This window comes from Rattus norvegicus, chromosome 2 (assembly GCF_036323735.1).
Source record: "Rattus norvegicus strain BN/NHsdMcwi chromosome 2, GRCr8, whole genome shotgun sequence".
NCBI classification, from domain to species: domain Eukaryota; kingdom Metazoa; phylum Chordata; class Mammalia; order Rodentia; family Muridae; genus Rattus; species Rattus norvegicus.
The window spans coordinates 141942934-141961942 of NC_086020.1; the positions used below are offsets into that span (position 1 = coordinate 141942934).

At 42.3% G+C, this 19009-nt stretch overlaps 1 protein-coding gene across 8 annotated transcripts in view; it reads right to left on the minus strand.

Annotated features, from left to right (window-relative positions):
• Nbea (neurobeachin) overlaps positions 1-19009 on the minus strand; it is a 559026-nt gene that overhangs the window by 12787 nt on the left and 527230 nt on the right. For 3 of the 8 annotated variants that reach the window (XM_063282100.1, XM_039103975.2, XM_063282103.1), the window contains 6 exons: positions 11351-11413; positions 10958-11047; positions 8530-8722; positions 7183-7254; positions 4982-5137; positions 4085-4255 (listed from right to left, as the gene is read on the minus strand). In XM_063282100.1, coding sequence (XP_063138170.1) covers positions 4085-4255; positions 4982-5137; positions 7183-7254; positions 8530-8722; positions 10958-11047; positions 11351-11413 — 745 coding nt within the window. The remainder of the gene's footprint in view (positions 1-4084; positions 4256-4981; positions 5138-7182; positions 7255-8529; positions 8723-10957; positions 11048-11350; positions 11414-19009) is intronic. The other 5 variants (NM_001427608.1, XM_063282102.1, XM_039103983.2 and 2 more) reach the window with 3 other exon arrangements.

The window sequence follows — 19009 nt, forward strand, 5'->3', positions numbered from 1 at the left end:
TATATGTGTATATATATGTATGTATATATATACATATATATAAATGTGTATATATAAAAATGTATATGTATGTATAAACATACATACATACATACATACACACATACACACACACACACACACACACACACACAAATATAATGCTGTCCCAAAATAGGGTTCCCCTTCAAGTTTAGGTTAGCATATATTCCCAATACATCCACGGGCATTATGCCACACACTACTACCATTGTGAGTATAACTACCTGTTTGGTATTGACAGCAATGCATTTTGAGGCAGAAAATACACATAGCCTGTGTGACTTGGTAGTTAAATTAGATTACCTGGACAGAAAAAAAAAACACTTCTTTAACATTATCAGTTTCTGACAATAATGACTACATGCCTATGGCAGTACCATAGCTTACAGGTATGGCAGTCTAGGAATTGAGTGTGGTAGCTGCATTTAAAACACATACTGACTCAGCTGGTCAAGTAGGCATATGTGTCTTGTGGGGTGGACTGTTTAAAGAAGGACATAAAACTATCAAAATCAAGAAATATTAAATACTATAGCCTATTCAAAGATTTCACTCTTTTGATTATCCATTTGGCACAAAGCAGAAAGCTGTTTTGTTTGTTTGTTTTTAAATATAACTCATGAATGCATACCCAGGATGTGACGTTTTGTGTATGTGCTCATGTACTTACAGTATTAATACTACTTGACAGAGCTACTGAGTCATGAAGTACTCAGTGTGCTTAGTCACTCATGAGGCAGGACTTAGCTCATGAAGGTTGGGGTTTCTGCTGTTTAGTACTCAGATCTACTTAAGAGTCTCAGGCAAAGCAGGCATCAGCACATATTGCCTATTCAATCCACACTGTATCTGCTCCTCCACTTTTTCTAGAAGAACAACCCTTCCTCTACTGAGAACAAAGGGAGACACACACCCATGCCCACAATCATGTCAGATCCAGGGTATGCATGCCTTTAATCTGAGCACTAGGGAAGCAAAGGCAGGTGGATCTCTGTGTGAGGCCAACCTGGTCTACATAGGGAGTTCAGGCTAGCCAGGACTACATAGTGAAACCATTCCTTTAAAATATATTGCTTTCAAAAATAAGTATTATACTGACAACTTCATTCTTATTGATTCACACAAACATAAGCATTCGAGTAGTCTCTGTGCCCAGGGACTTGAACTATTCTAAATATCGTCAGGTTTAACTTTGCAGATGGATCAGGACTTTCCATCTTTAGGGTTAAAGGCACTTAAGGTAATAGCTTAGCCAACACAGAGTTATAATAATTTAATGTTTTCATTCAAATTCTTAATCTAATGACATGGAACATAAAAGATCTCATCTTTGCTACCATATGGAAGCTTTAAAATATAAATTCCCACTTAGAACAGTTATTTTTTAAAAAGTGTGCATGCGTGCATGTGTGTATGTGTGTATGTGTATGTGTGTAGGGCACATACATGTGAGTGCAGAAGTCACTCATATGCCACAGAAGTGAGAGGCATGAGATTATCCAGGAACTAGAGTTACAGGCGATTGTGAGCCTCCTGACGGATGGGTGCTGGGAATCAAACTTGGGTCTTCTGCAAGAGCAGTGCACACTGTTACCCTCCTATCCATGGAGTCTCTTTTTGAATTGTTCCTTCTGAGTTTCATTTTGAAGATGTTAGTTAATTAGCTATTAAGTGCTTTTATGTTGCTTCAAAAAATTCTTTTATCTTATTATGCCTTTTTTCCAATGTATATGTAAGATGACAGGAAGCCCTGCTGCTTAGACATTTTAAGAAATGCTGAAGTATTACAGAAATAAAGAACATTTGGAAATGTAGACTGGAATGCTGAGATAAAACACACGTATTAACGCTCTACGTGTGGAATGACAGCCACCACCACTATTACCACCTTGCACACGTGTGTGCACATACAAACACATACACACATGTAGGGTGACAGGCTGTGAAAGGTACCCTAATTCTTGGTTGAGATAGGTCAAAACCCCAGGGACCCTAAAAGGGATGGCAGGATCATCCCTAGTCTCCCAGGAGATCAGACCCTTCTCACACATCTACAGCCTACCCACAATCCCCTGTAGAGAAGTTTGAGACAGATCAGGCACACAGGGCAACACCCTAAGCCCCTCCTCCACAGGTGAGAATGTGACCACATTCATGTAGGCTCAAGACAGATTAGTCACTATGAAGCAGGACCAGGCCCCCGAATATGTAGATAAGGTATTCCCAAGCTCTCAGGTCAAACCAATAGGAAATACCTGCTCTCAGACACTGACCCATTCAAAAACTGGTTTTAAGAATCCTGTTCAGAAGGATTAAAGGTGTACAGGAATTATTCCATTGTCTGAGAGCTTCTGCCATAAGAGCTGTAACACCTCGGCTTGGGGAAGAGATCTGCTCTCCTGAAATCACCTCCAGAAGTTCCCCTGCACCCTGGCTAGTCAGTCTCCTGCTGGCTCAGCCCCAGAGCAACCGAAGTGACAGCAGCAGAAAGCAGCACCAGCAGCAGAGGCAGTGAAAGCTGTTCCCCCTCCCTGCCTGAGTTCTCCGTGGAAAGCCACCAGCTCCCCCACCCCAAACTCTGCTACAGATTTGACTGGGTGGTTTTAGAAGTGAACATAAGGATATTACCTTGATTGAATTTATGAGGAAATGTTCATTGATGATGTAGAAGTGGCAAACAATTATCTGAGTTATTACAAAGCCCTTGAGTTACTGCTACGCCCTACTCCAGTGTAGGCTAGAGACCTTCATCGTTCATATGCTATACTTTAAACTATAGCTATGAAACATTGACAGTAAACTTCATACAGCATTTAGCAATCTAGTCCACTGAACAATTTCTCCAATGTATGCATTTCTGCAGTCTCTGTACTATATGATAAAGACTTGATTCCTGTCTGTTAACAACCATCTCCTGTTTTGCAGCATTCCAGATAAAATACACACAAGCTGGAAAGAGCCTGAAATGTAAAGAGCAGTCCTGCTGTACACAGTTATTTATATCCTTAACATCTCCATCCCTAGGGACCTCTAACCTCGGCCATCTCCATCCTTCTTTAACTCTCTCCAATCCTTGCCATCCCCATGCCACCTCCTCCATCCTTAATCTCCCAAGCCACTTCCATTTTTAACTGTCGTCATCCCTAACTGATGCCATCCTAGCCACTTGTACCCTTTGTCACCTCAGTCCCCATCTCTGGCCAAGCTGGTTCTCTGTGCATGTGCTAGGGACAGGTGATGCTGTTGTTACTATCCCCAACCCGTGCTGTGGGTGCACTGGAGGTGACTGGTGAATGAGCTGCAGCCTGGGTGATGAGCCGGGCCTAGGAAGTGGCCACTTTGAGTACTTCACAGAAATTATGTCATATTACACAGGAGACACAGACACTCAGAGGGCTGATGCTTGGTAATTAAAAGTGGTCATTATTTCTTGGTCAGATTCTGTCTAACATTTCAGTTACTTACGAATTTTTGCTGGAAACCTTATATGTATACTACAGTGCCAGTACAGATCATACTCATGATCTCCCAAAGGTGGCATCACCTGATTAAGATGAGGCCTTGGAAATATAACTCTGACAAGTGCTGGCAGAAGTGCTGGCCTATGTGTCTTGTGATTCCCAGACTCTTCCAGGCAGGGCAGCCCCTTCTAGGACGTACTGTTTTTTATCCTCACACAGAGCTCCTTCACAGATTTGAGAGATCATCCCAGGCATGGCCACCAACATAGAAGGAAACAGTGAGCCACTAGATTGAGGCACAAATAAAAGCTTACTATGGAATTTTCAAGAAGGCAGAGGTTATACTTAGCAGAGAGAAAGCCTGAGATTTAACAGCCTAGGCATCATTGCTAGAGCATAGGGACATCTGGGTGTTGGGGACAGCAGCTGAGGGGGTCAGTCAGAGGTCATCATGAAAGTGATGATTTTTACTTTTTTTCCCCACTTAACCTTTCACATTTTATGTTCTTTACAGATTCTGTAAAAATGAAGGGAAAAATAGTAAAAGAAACCCACATTTAAGTTATATACTGTCTGAAAGGATCATTTTGGGAAATACTTACTGCTATTGGGGTTGTCTCCTATGATGTGGTGCCGCCCACTCCAGTACCACAGAAGTAAGGTGGCGTCCCGGGATCCAGACACGATGTAGCAGTCCCCACCAATATAGGACTCAGACCTGGCCAGGCATGTGACTACGTCCCAGTGGCCAAATACAATCTGCGTCAGTTTCCCTGCAGCACAGAAGACAGTCATGTCACTTAGACTCATGGTCTTTACAAAAATAGAATGGATTTCATTTTACTAATTTGTGGAGAGAATTCACAGATCCTCAGTTTAGAGATAATTCAAATCCATTCACAGGTGATTTTTAAGGAAAAATATTATGAGATGACCATGATTTTTCTCTTCAGAATTTGGGCCTGACAGTAGAGAGTTTTACTTTTTATCCTGGGTATGAGTACAAGGAGAGGCTGACAGTTTCACTGAGTTATAAACTCAAGTCAGAACTAAGTTAAAGCAGTAGTTCATTTCTGAGGCAGAACTAGTTGGTTAGCTTACAATGTAATGTGGTCACCAGGCCTTGACCACTTAGAATTGGCACAGCATGGGATCTCTGTACTACCATGGCTTCACATTAGGGAGATGCACTCTCTGTGAGTGCATATATGTGTTACATAAATGTGTCTGTGTGGGCATGTACACATATGAATGGAGTGGAGGCCAGAGGCTGGTCTCAGCTGTTTTCCTTAGTCGTTATCTGTCTTGTTTTAGAGAAGGCCCTTTCTAGGAAGCTAGAGCCTGCCGCTTCAGCTAGACTAGATGGTTAGGGAGCACTAGGAATCTGTCTGTGTCTGACAGATCCTCAGTGAGAGGATCCTAGCTGTATATAGGCTTTTATGTGGTTGCTGGGTTGCACTTTGGGTCCTCTTGAACACTGAAAGCCTGGTGAAGATTACCTGTTTCTGTCGAGTAAACTCTGAAACTCTTATCCCAAAACCCACAGATAAGAATGTAGCGATTATCGGCTGTGACCACAAAGCAGTGGGCATTGATCTGGATGCTCTGGTCCACAAGGTCTGTGATCTGCCGCTTGTTCACACCAGAGTTATTGGCTAAAAAACAGACAGAACAGTTTGTTATGCTCTCATGGAAGGAAAATAGGTTGTGCTTCACTGATGCGGCCATGGGCTTCTGCTGATGCACAATGGCTAAGATTTAGACACTTTTTCCTCAAGGAATGTACATTTCCTTAGTAGCAATGATTATCCACAAGCTATATCATATACGTAAAAACTATGTCAGCAGCTTCAGTTCTTCCATCATCAATAAGAACAGATAGGGAATCCGAGATGATGAATTTAAAACATCAGAAGTATTTAGATGCACTTGGTTCTATACATGTGTGCTACACTCCAGCTCATTAGTGTCCAGAAGAAGCAGGTGGAGGTAAATCTTACACACAATACAACAGTGTCTCAATGTTTGCTCCATCTGTCACTTTCCATGCACATTTCAATCCATGTGGAATTCTGACAGAGAGCTGCTGCTGTGTTGTGGGAAGCCCACAGGGAGCTTCAGGTCAGTAGCTTTAAAGACCTGGGTTGTCAACAAACACAAGGTCTCTGCAGCATGGCTGGCAGGGGAGGAGACCAATAAAAGAGATGGGAAAGCAATTGGGGGCAGGGGGGAGGGGTAGACAGGCAAAGGATCAGTGTGCAGCCCTGGGAGCAAATCTGAATATAGCCAGGCACTCAGAGACATCTATGATTTCCCCAGTGCCTGTCTGGATGCCAGCCTGTCCCTTACTCTGCACCATGCTTTCAGGCAGCATCCTTTCCTGAATTCTTAAACATGAAGTGCAGATGTGGAAGGTCACTGCCACCAGCTCTAAAGCCGCTGAATCACAGCACTACTCTTTGTAGGTATCTACTAAAGCCTGGAAATAATTATGTACCAAGGTGAGCAGTAAGAGAGAACTGATAGTTGGAATATTGTTAAGGGCAGAGTAGAGCTGGCTGTCCCCCAGTCACACACTGGGTGCTGCTTCATTGTCAGTGTCTGGTGGACAGAGGAACAACAAGCACAGACTCAGAAATATTCTTAATCCTGAACCTTGTATCTTTGCAAGGTATGTACAGACTGTCTTGTTGGGAGTGAGAATGAGGAAAAGCCAAGGGCAGTCTGTTAGATCAGAATAAAAGCTAAAGCAAGTGAAGAACAGAATTACCACTGCCTATACATAACTGAGTCACTTTTTATAATGTTTCAGTTTCTTTTAGTTTAGATTTCTAAATGATTTCTTAAGCTAGGAGAATAAACACCATCATAAAACATCTCACAGATACAGAAACAAGGGGCATAGAAAGCCATGGACCTCATGGATGTAAGTGGCTGCAGCTCAGGAGTTTGCAATTCACGTGTTTTTACTTAAAAAAAAAAAACAAGTTCCGCCCACTGAATAGTAAATATTAGAGAAGGTACTTTCAGTGTTAATCCCCTCAACAATTTCTGTGAATCTTTTTACCTTAAATAATATGAAATTGTTAAGAATATCTTAGGCTCAAAGGACACTGTGTAAATATGTGCTTAATATTCAACTTACATGACCTCCTAAAACATCCAGAAAATGCTATGAATAACTGGTTTGATAGTGAAGCATTCCTGGACACCGTGGAAGTTGCCTAAGCCCTCTGTGGCAATCTGATGTCCTTTTTCTGTGGCTGTTATAACGTATCACTCAGCTGTATTCTGAGACAAACGTCCAGGTGAGAACGCATAGACAGCCGAGGTTTTAAAACGCATCTTTGTTAGCCACTGTGGTTTCAATGAGCAACGACTGCCCTAGACTCGGGCAATCAAATACCTGGTCCCCAACTGGTGGCGCTGTTAGTGAAGATTATGAAATCTCTAGGAACCTTGGGGGAGGAAGGACACGTGGGCACTGGCTTTGAGGATTAATAGTCTTAAGTCACCTCCTGTTTGCTCTTGTTGCTTTGTGTGTGGTTGAAGGTGAGACCCCTCAGCTTCCTGTCTGGCTGCCTGCCACTACATTTCCAAGTCATGAGGGGCTCTCCCTCTAGTAGCAGAAGCCAAAACGCACCCTTTCTTCCCTTGGTCATGGTGTTTTATCACAGAAAGTGTGGATATGTTAGCATACCAATTAATGGATCCATCTCAATGGGAAGGTGGTGTGCTTGATCCAAGGAGTACCCTGGGGCTCCTCTGAGGCCTGAGGAAATAAGCATAGAAAACTGCATGAGATTATCTGAAAAGCATTTCCTAACAAGGGGTGCTCTACGATGCTTACACAAAATGTGCATGTGTTTAAAATTTGAGCTGCCTCAATTCCATCATGTGACTTTTAATGAAGTCTTTTAATGACTTTCAATGAAGTTTTAATAGAGTCCTAAAAAGTCACAATAGCAGGGACTTTAGGTTTCTTCCTTGAGATGTAGCAAGCCAAGAAGAGTGGTGGATTGGGTAAGCAGAGCATCCCAGCATTTCTTACAAAGCAACCAGTGGACCTGGAGTGCAGACAGGGATGGGCTTCCCAACAGCACGACTAGTCAATTCAAGTTACACGTTGAAGCATGCCTAAAACTTTCATCCCACCAAAGCTACTTTCAGGACTGACATCTGGGGCCTGACTGAGTTCATCTGTCATATTTTCTCATGTGGTTATAAAGTGTATGTAATATTTTTAACAATTTAATAATTGAGCCCTTTTCCTTAATGAAAACATTCCCAGAGGCCACAGCTCAATAAACAATGAAGTCTTATTTCCCATAAGATGTTTGCTGTACACTCTTGGCCAGCAGAAGCTGCGCCACCCCCTGTTGATAATATCACCAATAACCATAAACCAGGGCCAGTCACACATAAACTCATGGGGGGAAAGTGAGTATAAATCACTTCCCTTTCAGAGTGAGGTAGATATTGGTGGAATAAAAGATCCAGATTAAATCAGCAGGGCTCATCTTTTCAGTCCTGGAGACAGTGGAAGTCCCGGGGCTTTGCAGGGAGCCTTAAGTGAACTGGGCCAACTAAATCATCTGGGCACATCCACGTCTGCCCTGGCTAAATAAGGATCAGTATATCTAAATGATTGCGATGACATTATATCACTTCAAGATGTGCTGGCTGGAGCTCTCAGGGATGCGTGTGGAACAAACACATGTAAAATCACTGGACAATTTAGTGTTTGCCTTTTTTCAGACCAGGCCCCACAAAGCTAGGGCTGCTATTTGTCTCTTTCCTGCTGAATTACCAAAGCCTAGGACTATTTGACACATGATGGGCATTCATAAAATATTTGCTAAACAAACTAATGGCAATAGAAGGGATGGCTTGATGTTCTTGTTCACAATAGAACTGCACTTGTAGAAGGGCAGGCTGTGCTGCTGCTCGGCTGTCACAATCTCGGGCTGCGGCTCTCTGGGTAATGACACGTGAGCTCCCCAGCACTGTCTTTGCCTTCGCCCAGCTAATGCTGAGACCCACGTACCGACTGTGTTGTGCCACCTGTTCACTGCAAACAGTCGGCTGCAGGTCACTGTCACCACTGCAGGGATGGTCAGGTGGGGCAGCGTGTTGGCAGCCACGTGGGTCACAGGAGAGTTGGATGGAAACTTCAGCACCATGATCACATCCTGTTGCATCTGATCTTTGAACATGAGTGGGCTCTGTGGAAGGAAACACTGTTGAGTAGAAAGGGAAGAGACAGAAGGAAACAGAAAGGATAACTTGGTTAGTGGAAGGTCTGGGGCTGGAAGGCGCAGACAGACAAGGCTACCGTGATAACAGGCAGGGGCTCCACGCCATTTTAACTGTCTTGCTGGCCAAGGCACCCCAGCCTCAATTTATTTATGTGGTCAGATTGCCATGTGGACAGTTAGCTCACAGAAATAGACACAAGATGAATCATAATTGTTCAAGGAAGTTAAAAAATCAGTTTGATGGAAAATTAATCAGTGACTGATGTTGTTAGCATGAAATATAAAGTCATTTGGCTGTTAACTGTCGTCTTTATTGTGACCTAGGGCCTCAGTATAAACCATTAAAACACAACCACCTGCAGAGTAGCCTGGTACTCTGGCTAGTGTCGTCATGTATCTGGGCTCAGGTGCTGACTTACTATTTAGGGCTTATGCCTTCTCTCTCTTATAGATTCTGTTTATTGTAGGCCAATGCTTTTTTGAGCTTTTCTTCTTTGACATCTAGCACATGAAGTGATAACAGATACTACAAGCAGTAGAGAACACTATAATCTCAATTATACAAAACATAAAGTAAGCATGCTGGAAATAATTACTAATTGCCTTTCATACACATTTGAGCATTTTTCCTATGGATCATGAACTTAGAACTCATTTTCTTTTATCAACTCCATGCTACCATGGAGATATCATTTGGTATCTGATAATTCTTTGTAAGAAGATAATGAGTTCTAACTGTGCATTCCCCCAAGATAGTCGTCGTCGTCGTCGTCGTCATCATCATCATCATCAAGAGAGAAAAGTAAGTAAAGTGGAACAGAACTCTCCCACCAAGCCATTTCATACATGAAAGGATAAGAAACTTTTGGGTGGTGTAGAGCTTGGCCCTCTAAGACCACATCCCTGTCTGTCCTATGGTTGGGAGACATCTTGGAACAACCTGTGATCCTTGAAAATCTATTTTGCTACACAGAATGTCCAAGTGCAATCAAAAGACATCCACTATGCCTACAGGGCTGAAACTATGTGGATGGCTGCTGCAGAAAGGTTTAAAGCAAGTGTGTAGCTGTGTTTCCCCAGGTGTGGACTGCCTGCTTCAGAGGCACCTGACACTATGCCTCACTCTCAGTCATCTGATGACACATGGAAGGGCTCGAAAATGCATCAAGTAAATGAGGAGCATATTCTCCCCATCAGAGGAACACTAGCTTACAGGCTTGCTGACACACCCACTGCCAACCTATCACAGAGCTCTCCACCCCACTGAGGGGGCAGGAATGTCTTCAAGATGGTGGATACATATAGATCATCTGAGAATTCATTTACAACTGTTTCTGTCTTGAAACATTTGTTGAAGTATTATAAAAATTTATCGAGAGATCATTAAAAAATACATTAAAAGTCAATCAGCAAGTATGTACATTAAAAGTCTATTAGCTTTCATAGAATTAAATAAAAAGAGGGAATGTTTGCTACTTGCTGATAAACTTAAAAGGGACTGCTTTGTTATGAGGATGGACCTTTCAATTTTAGAATAAAGCATGCAATTCTTTCCTTAAAAAGTAGGACCGAAGACCTAGCTCTTGATGAGACCAGCTAGCATCTACTGGGGACACACATCACAGGCTGGCCTAAGCGAGGTTCAGAAGCAGGCCTTGGGATCTCAGTGCAGGCATGAGTAGACCTCACGCTCCAGATGCTGACATGTCAACTCACAGCTGGTCAGTACTCATCCCCAGTCACTTACTAACTAGTGGCAGGAATGGAGTTTGGCCCACATCTGGCTTTGGAGCCTTTACTTGTAATCAGCCTGTTTTGTCCCACAGCTTTTCTGCAGGAGCCACAAACTGCCTTTGGATCACTGTTTCTCTGAAAATGAACTACACTTCTGCTGGCTTGTGCTTATACTGTGTGCTTAATTTACAGATCTAATTTAATTGGGGCCACTGTGTGTGTGTGTGTGTGTGTGTGTGTGTGTGTGTGTGTGTGTGTACCCTAAAAGGCTTACAGAGAAGTAGATGCTGCTTTTGTAAGCCCAAGATTGGGCTCACTTAAGCAGGACTTAAGAGTAGAAATCACACTTCCTTCTAGCATGCCCTTGAGCTTATGAGTCAACAGATAAACTGGGAAGCCTTGGAAAATAGTACTGAAGTAGCATTTTATTTGCTTTCTACCTGGGTACAAAGGAAAGAAAGACCTCCATGGCTGCTGCCTTACCAGGTGCATGGCTGAGCTCCTAGGCGGATGTGGCTCGATGAGCAACTGAGATGGCGTCTGTCCAAAGTTCTGTATCTGTGCTTCCATGGCCTGTAGGGCAAGGAGGGTGACTGTCATAATCAATGTGTGTCAAAAGAGAGGTCAGCACACTTCTGACAATGCAAGTGAAGCTCAAGCTAGCCATAAAAAGACTCCAGAAAGTTCCAGGACTGTTCTTTTCTCCAAGTGTTAGTATTTTGTGGACAAGCTTCACATCTTCTAATCATGCTTCAGTTAAGCACAGCACTGCTGTCATCACTGAAGTTGGGGTTAAATGCAGAAACCATAGTCTGTGCATCCATGCATGCAGTTAAAGACCAAAAACACCATCAGCACTAAAGACAACACAGGTACCTTAATAGAGTCCTTTGTAAGGAGGAACGTATGGGGGTCTCTAATAAAATAAGCTTCTGGAATCTTCATGGGAAAGAGAATTATATCACTGACATAAAAGTGAAAATCATACATTTTAGTCAATACAGAGGGCAACCCGAGGCCTGAACACCAAGGCTTTGGTGTTGCAATAAAATAGAGCAACACTTTTGATTCAAAAACACAGTTCAGCTTGTTATGATGCTTTAAGAGGGATACAGGGATATTATTTATAAGATATGAATTAATTTCTCTTGGTTTCCCCCATGTAAACTTTTGAGAATACTCACTAAAAATGGAAGAATTCTTTAAATATCCTGAGATATATACAGTATTTTATTAAAGCCTGTGTAGATATGAACACTAAAATGGTATGGCTCCCATTGAATAAAACTAATTTCCATCTCAAACTGCCTGGATTATACAATATAACACTGCATACATGTGCATATCTGTATACTTGTATTTGTGCATCTGTGTGTTTAGAGACCTAAGTATTTTTTCTCTTCATAAATTTTATAGGTAAAATATTTCAATATATTAAATTAGATTAATAAGATTTTTCCTGAGATATTGTAAATGTGTAATTTAAGTCAACAAGGAAAAGCACAATATTTACTACTATCATTACCCTATTTCCATGTTAGTTTTCCCCCTACAATCATGTGCAATTTGGTGCACATAAAAGTGAAATACGAAACCCACTACCGAGTGCTGGGAGGAGCGCAGGTAAGCTTGTAGATGGCTCCTGACACAGCACTGCTACTAATCGCGTCACCATCTACAACTCTCCACTTATAAAGTACTTAAATTAACCATCTGTCTCCTGTACTGCATTTCAAGAAAATGTTTAACAGTAAAAAATGGGAACTTTCAAATTTATTAGCAATATTAAACATGAATGGATCATTATCCGCCATATTTTAACAAGTACATAAAAGGGGCTTTGGTTCATTTATTTGCAGCAACAATAAGATGAATTATTAAATCTCTTTAAGTGCTGTCCAGTTTTAATGTAACATTTATTTTCATGATGTCCATTCAAATGCAAAGTGTGACTATTTAGCTAAATTGTATTCATGTAGGTACCATCACACTGTGTCTTCCCATGCAAGATTTACGGTTATAAAAGCGGAGAAGAGACCATTTCTAGTTGGCTTCACATTATTACAATAACTCTTGAGAATTATTTGTGGAGAAGAGCAGTAATTTTTCTATTAAGGCTGCCTTGGCCAGCAAATGCCCAGTATCAACTAAAGTCTTTCTAGCCATAGACATGGTTGCCTGCATTTCTACTTCTCCAGGAAAAAGGACCTCATGGGGGCGAGAGGCTGGGGCTAAATATCAAACACATCTGACCTTCAGTTACTATCCTGTACTTACAGAGCCCAACACTCACTGAACAAAGAGCCAGCAAGCATCTTCCATTTGCTCTAACCTTGTTTCTCAAAGAGAAATATTAAAATTATAGTAGAAAATGTTAGGATACTGGCACAATTTCCAGAAATTTCTTTGGTGATGACTTTGGACTGACACAGAGCATTCAAGCTCCACATTTGGGGGACTATGGTGTATTCTTTGTGAATTGTGTCAGATGGTTTTGTGCATCAAAGGATTCTGTGTTCTAGAATTTATCTACAACAGACCTGTGCCTTCCAAGTATTCCTTCCCTTCTGAATTAAAAGATTTCAACTCTTACTGATGTCAGAAAGGCAGGCTGACTCCTCTAGGTTCCAGCTCTGGTTGTTGCCAGACAATGGCCAGTGAGCCTGCTGCCCCTCTTTACTCCTCTGCCCCTCTTCCCAAGCCCTTTTAAGGGGGTCATTGCTGTCTCCTGGACTAGGAGAGCAGCCTGCTGTGATGGAGGGTTCATCACGCAGCTTAGGAATCTGTGATTGAGTTGCTGTCCTGAGAGATCCACTCCAGGAAGGGGGAAGTTCACTGGTGTCCTTGGGCTGGGAGTTGACACATCATCCCCAGCTTTCCCCATACTCTCAAAGTAGAGTTCCTCCCTCTGCAGGGAAGTGAATCCATGACTATGTGAGTGTTGCTCAGACTGACTCTCTCTGCAGGTCAGGACTGTGGCTCAGCCATTCCAACATTCACTGACTATAAAAGTGGAGCACTAGTGGGGGAATCTGGGCCAAGCTGAAAGTTGATCCAGAAAAGGTAAAGAATATGGACATGGGTAGAGAAAACACAAGAGCCCATTACTACAAGGGTTCAGTGCCACTGCAGCAATTAGGCTGACAAACATCTAAATGCTCAGTCAACAGTCACACTGCCCTCAGGTAGTCTGCAGCCCAGGAAGGAAATCAGAAATGCACATGAGTGCACACAGCAGGGAAGACTGTGGTGGAGACACGCCCAGACTGCACATTTCACTTGCTTTATCCCTGACTAGTTATTCTAGATTTGGGATTCGTGAATGCCTCCATTCTAGGCAGTCTGAACATTCAGGAGGATGAGTCGGGTAGATGGCATAACCGACCTTTGGAAACAAGCCTGTCAACCCTACATCCTTTACTAAGAAGCTATCCAGAATTAGAAGATGTTAGGAAAGGAGTCTGTCAACTCAGTTTCCTTCACTGAGAAGTTATTCATTATTAGAAGCTTGTACACCTCAGAGTCAAGGAAGCATCCCTGTGACAAGGATGGTCCATACAGGGAACAGGTGCAACACCTGATTCTTTAAAAAAAACAAAACAAACAAACAAACAAACAAAAAAAAACCGAAGGTGCTTACCAAGCCTTTGTGTTCTACAAATTTCGAAGAACACAGGGTGTGAGCCTCTCCAGGTATCTGAGTGGGCCAGGCCCCAGGCCCTGCTAAGGACCTCCAACTGCTAGGCTCCACCCACAGAACACTCTAATAGTCTAAAAACCCAAACTCACCCTCTTCTCCAGATACAGGTGACCAAGCTCTGCCCTACACAGTAACAAACCCAAGCTCAGGACTTGAAAACCCAACCATCCCTGATCTTGAAATCACACCAATCCCTGGGCTCATCCCAAACTCAGGGTCTGTAATCCCACTAATCCCCACCCTAAAAATCTCCACCCTGGAGAACTCCACGTCTAAGAAATCCTACATAAACTCCCTCCCAGGTCTTTGCTGCTTCTTGACCAAGCAAAGGCAGCCACCACCCTCTGTGAAGTTTGCTGAGTTGTGACTGTGACGTTCCTTGGCTCCTGACTGCCAGGATTCATTCCTTTCCCCTCAGAGATGCAGCACTTGTACTGGGGAAACCTTTATTGTCAAAGCTATAACATTTACACAGGCTCCTTGGGGACAACGTTTTGGTTGGTAACATGAAAACATGGTTGGCTTGATCTTAGAAAGCAGCACTGCTTAATTAGGTTTGTGATCTCTAAATTGGAACCCTGGACTTTTAAATTATATTAGTTATTGTATATGTGCAGATAATACGAGTAGGCCACATTTGCAATGATGAACATGTTGAGATCAGAGGATGACTTAAGATAGTTCTCTCTTTCTATCATGTGGGACCTGGAGATTAAGCTCAGTTCATCGGGCTTTGTGGCTAGTTCCTATACCTGCTAAGCCATCTTGTGGGCCCAGAGCATGGAGATTTCAGCACAATTTTATTAAGGCTCAAGCAAGACAAAAACAGAGTAAACACAGTTTTTCCTCCTTATCAAGGCAGAAGACTTTGGGATGGAACTTGAAGTCTTCTTATCTTGATTTTGGTTGCAGTAGTGTGAGCATGTATATGACCAACTTCCTATCTCTCCTTAGCTAACTGTCCCAAGCCACACCTCATCCAGCAAGCTAACCACCATTTCCAGGCTTATCAGTACCAATGTCTTCTTCTCTGACATTTCTAGACACTGGATGATAAGGAGAACATGTTACTTGTATGTCCCATGTGGATCAACAGTGTCTGTGACATCCCTTCTTAGAGCATCACTATTTATTTTTATGCTGGGCAGTGTCCCATTAGCAGTTTAGCACAACTCAGACATTTCTGTTAGTAGTTTCAGGCTTTAGAACTAGGTACGACTGGATGAACAAGTTGATGTGGTGGTCATTGGATATGCACCCCTATATGATGGTAAGCAACTATACCAGTGGATGTGCACCCAGATAGGGGGCAGCTGCCATAAACAGAATGCCCACATGTGCTCCAGACTGTGGTGTTGACTTGTGTATTTATGTTTATGAACCTAGAATGTAATAGTCAGTGCTATAAATGAAGAAGCCATTTGGATTTCAGTGGTCTGTAAGGCATTCATGGACAGTAGCTACTACACGCTAGAGTTCATTCTCTCACCAGTGATTACAAGTAGGAAGACCACTTTGGTTTTCTACTTTGAACTTTTTAGATAGAAATACAAGTTCAAAATGGTTTCCAACAACCTACAATTTTTCTATAGTGATTCTGAACTATTTTTGTATCTTTACCCTGCAGAATATTCCCTGGTCATTCATTAAATGCTTAGCATCTGTCTCTCTCCTTGAGAGTCTGCCAGGAAGCAGGTGTGTTCAACACCTCAAGGAGATTTGAGTACTTAGGATTCTGCAGAGATAGGCAGGCAAGGACACAGAAATGGGCTGTGTGCTGTGCAAGGTTGAAGAAACAAGTAAGATGGCCACAGGTGACTTGAATTTCACACACAGATGAACACTGGTCTTTTCTGATTAGCTATAATATATAGAGAGGACAAAGAAGGGTCACTTTCTGTTGTCTTTTGTCTTGCTAGGCTCTTTTCTGTAAAACACTCTGGCACCTACCAATCAAATTACAGTTTGAAGTCTTCAATCTGGCCTCCTTTCTTCTTACTGGTTTCAAGGCTCTCTTTAAATGTGTCCTCTTTAGTCAAGGCTGTTGCCCACTTAGAGGCAAGTGAGAGAGAATCTGCCTCACTTCCCAAGAAGCAGCACATTTTAGAATTCATGAGTTAAGGAGATGTCCTGCACGCATGCGTAGAGGCCCTAGGTATGGCAGCCTCAGTGCAGCACTCTGTCCTCTCACAGCCTGTGGGTACCTCGCTTAACTGCTTTCTTTCTTCTCTCCTCCCCTCCCTCTAACAGAGTTTCCCCTCTGTGAACAACCTGGTAGTAACTCATCAGAAGAGGAGAGACACATATGTTGCATATGCTTGTGTGTTACCTGTGTGTGTTACACCTGTGTGTTATACCTGTGCTTGTCCAGAGGAAAGACTTCACAGACAAGATGAAAGTCCAGACTCAGGAGGCTTGTAGCAGACCCTTGCTAAGGTAAACTTTGTTCTACTCATAATACAGGTAAATTTAACATGGATATTCTTCCATAGCATCTTTAAAACTAGTCCGTCCTTCCTTCCTTCCTTCCTTCCTTCCTTCCTCCTTTTCCTAGCCCTCTGTTGTCCATCTGGTTCTCCCATCAAGCAAGCTGCTATCTTCATCAAATCAGCTGTTCCTGCTAGCAAGCATCCACCAGGATCTCTGACTATGAATAGTGACATTCTAGGAAGGAGAGGATTGGATCAACACCAGAGTAGCCAGCCACTCCCCTCTCCCAGCCATTTATATGTAATTCTACCCAACTGCATGTAGCCTGCTGGAGGTGTGTGTCATATTGGGGTACAAGAGTGTATAGTCCTAGAGGAGGTTAATCGAGAGAGGTCCCTTCTATGTGGCCCTGGGGATCTACCATCTATGTTGGACACAGACATTCCAATGTGACTGCTTTAGGGGCACCAACTCTGTTCAGTTTTCGAAAAGATTGTTTAAAAAGGGTAAATGTGGTTGTTGAGAACACAGAAAAAAAAAACTGACTATTTTACCTACTATTGTGCTAATGTCATTGTTATAGTGGTTTTAACACTTAAGAGCTGCTGTTGTTTCCATAACCATATATATATATATATATATATATATATATATATATATATATATGGCTATGTGTGTATATAATACTTGTACCATTTTTCCATTCTATCTGTAATTCTGCCTACATCACATAAAACATTAGAAAACAATGCAACTTTGAGGAGTGGTAAAAAGAAAGGTGACGTAATGGTGGAGTGCATTTTAAGTGATAGGTTTTGCTTTTGCTTCATCGTTGTGATAAAACAAGATCATATAAAGTATTATTTTTTAATGCTAGAAAACTAAGAACGAAGTAAATCACGAAAATAATATATGCACTCTACCATTTCTTGCTTTTAAACATTCCACCATATAAAAAATTAAAACAGTTTTATTGTCAACTGTTTGTATTCTTCAGAGAAACCACAAGCAGATATACAAACGCTTTTTATTACTGATCTAATAATCACCTACATTAAGACTAAAAAACTCTATTCTAGCAAAATTATTGAATATATAAAGAACCCATCTTCTAGCTCTATTTTAAAAAACAAACAACCATATTTCCATTGGCTTGGAAGGCCTGGTCATCCCAGGCTTGCGGGAGCAGCTCAGGCCTATGGTCACCTGTGTTTAGTTCAAGTGAGAGTGGGAGAGAACTCTAGAGCGCCACCTGCTCCTTGCAGTGGTCAATTGTAATGATGTTACATAAGCAACTTAGTAGCCGTCCATTCTGACAGAAAATCTTTCATCCAGAATATTTCCTTTTTTTATAATTAGTTCAGTTCTACTGCTGCAAATTCTCTCAGACTTTGTACTTGAAGTGTAAATGTTTGTGAGTCCCAGGAACAAAGCAAGGGTTTTAATGAAGTGGGCTAGTGGCTGACCTGCTGAGGATGTCTAAAATACATTTTAGACATTTTAGCTGGAAATAACATTTCAGTGGGGATGGTGCTGAATTAGACAACTTTCTTCTTTGGCTCTGATCCACGGACCTCCGCAGATCTCATCACTACAGTCCTTACTCTTGGCTTCTCCTCCCCCTTGGCTACAGTGGGGAGCCTAGCTTAGTTCAAGAGATAGGAGGCTGAGGTATTTCCTATGTACGTGTTGGTTTAGCAGTGGCTAGGCTAGGTGATTCTGTTTCAGAGCACAGCTCATGCTGGACAACACATCTCTTGCTATCTTTTCACTAACATTTCCTCCTCTTACCCTGGGCCTGTGTAGATAGCCTCCCTCTAATTGTTTTCCTTTCACTTCCTGATCTCTGTATTCTGCCTTATTTCTTAAGGCAATTTTAGATGCACATAAAACTTGGCTTATTATTTCAGCCATTTTACATGGAGTTGTGCAGTCTTCACTACTTAGAGTATATCACTGGACAACTAATGCCTACAGCTCCTTCGGTCTGTGTTCACTGACAAGAGCCCACCCCTCCCCTCTATTAATCCCCAGCAAGCATTGGTTTGCTTTCTCCTCTGTGACAGTGACTGCTCCAGACCTCTCTTCTAAGTAGAGTTTTTGTATGTGGGGTGAGGGAGGAGGTGGGGCATCTGTTGTTTTTTGTTTGCTCTATTTTGCTTTGCTTTGTGACCAAATTATTTTACTTAGCACAGTGTCCTCAAGGTTCACCCGTGTGGCTGAAGGTGACAGCAGTTTCTTTTGAAGGAGGTTTTCAGTGCCCCTTTGATGGGAGGTGCCTGAGACAGAGATGCAAGAGGGGTTAATGTGAAAGTGTAATGTGACAGCTGAGAGGATGCTGCCCACTGTTTGCTACATGCCGGGATGGAAAAGACTGGACTAAAGTATACTCAACCAAGATCCAT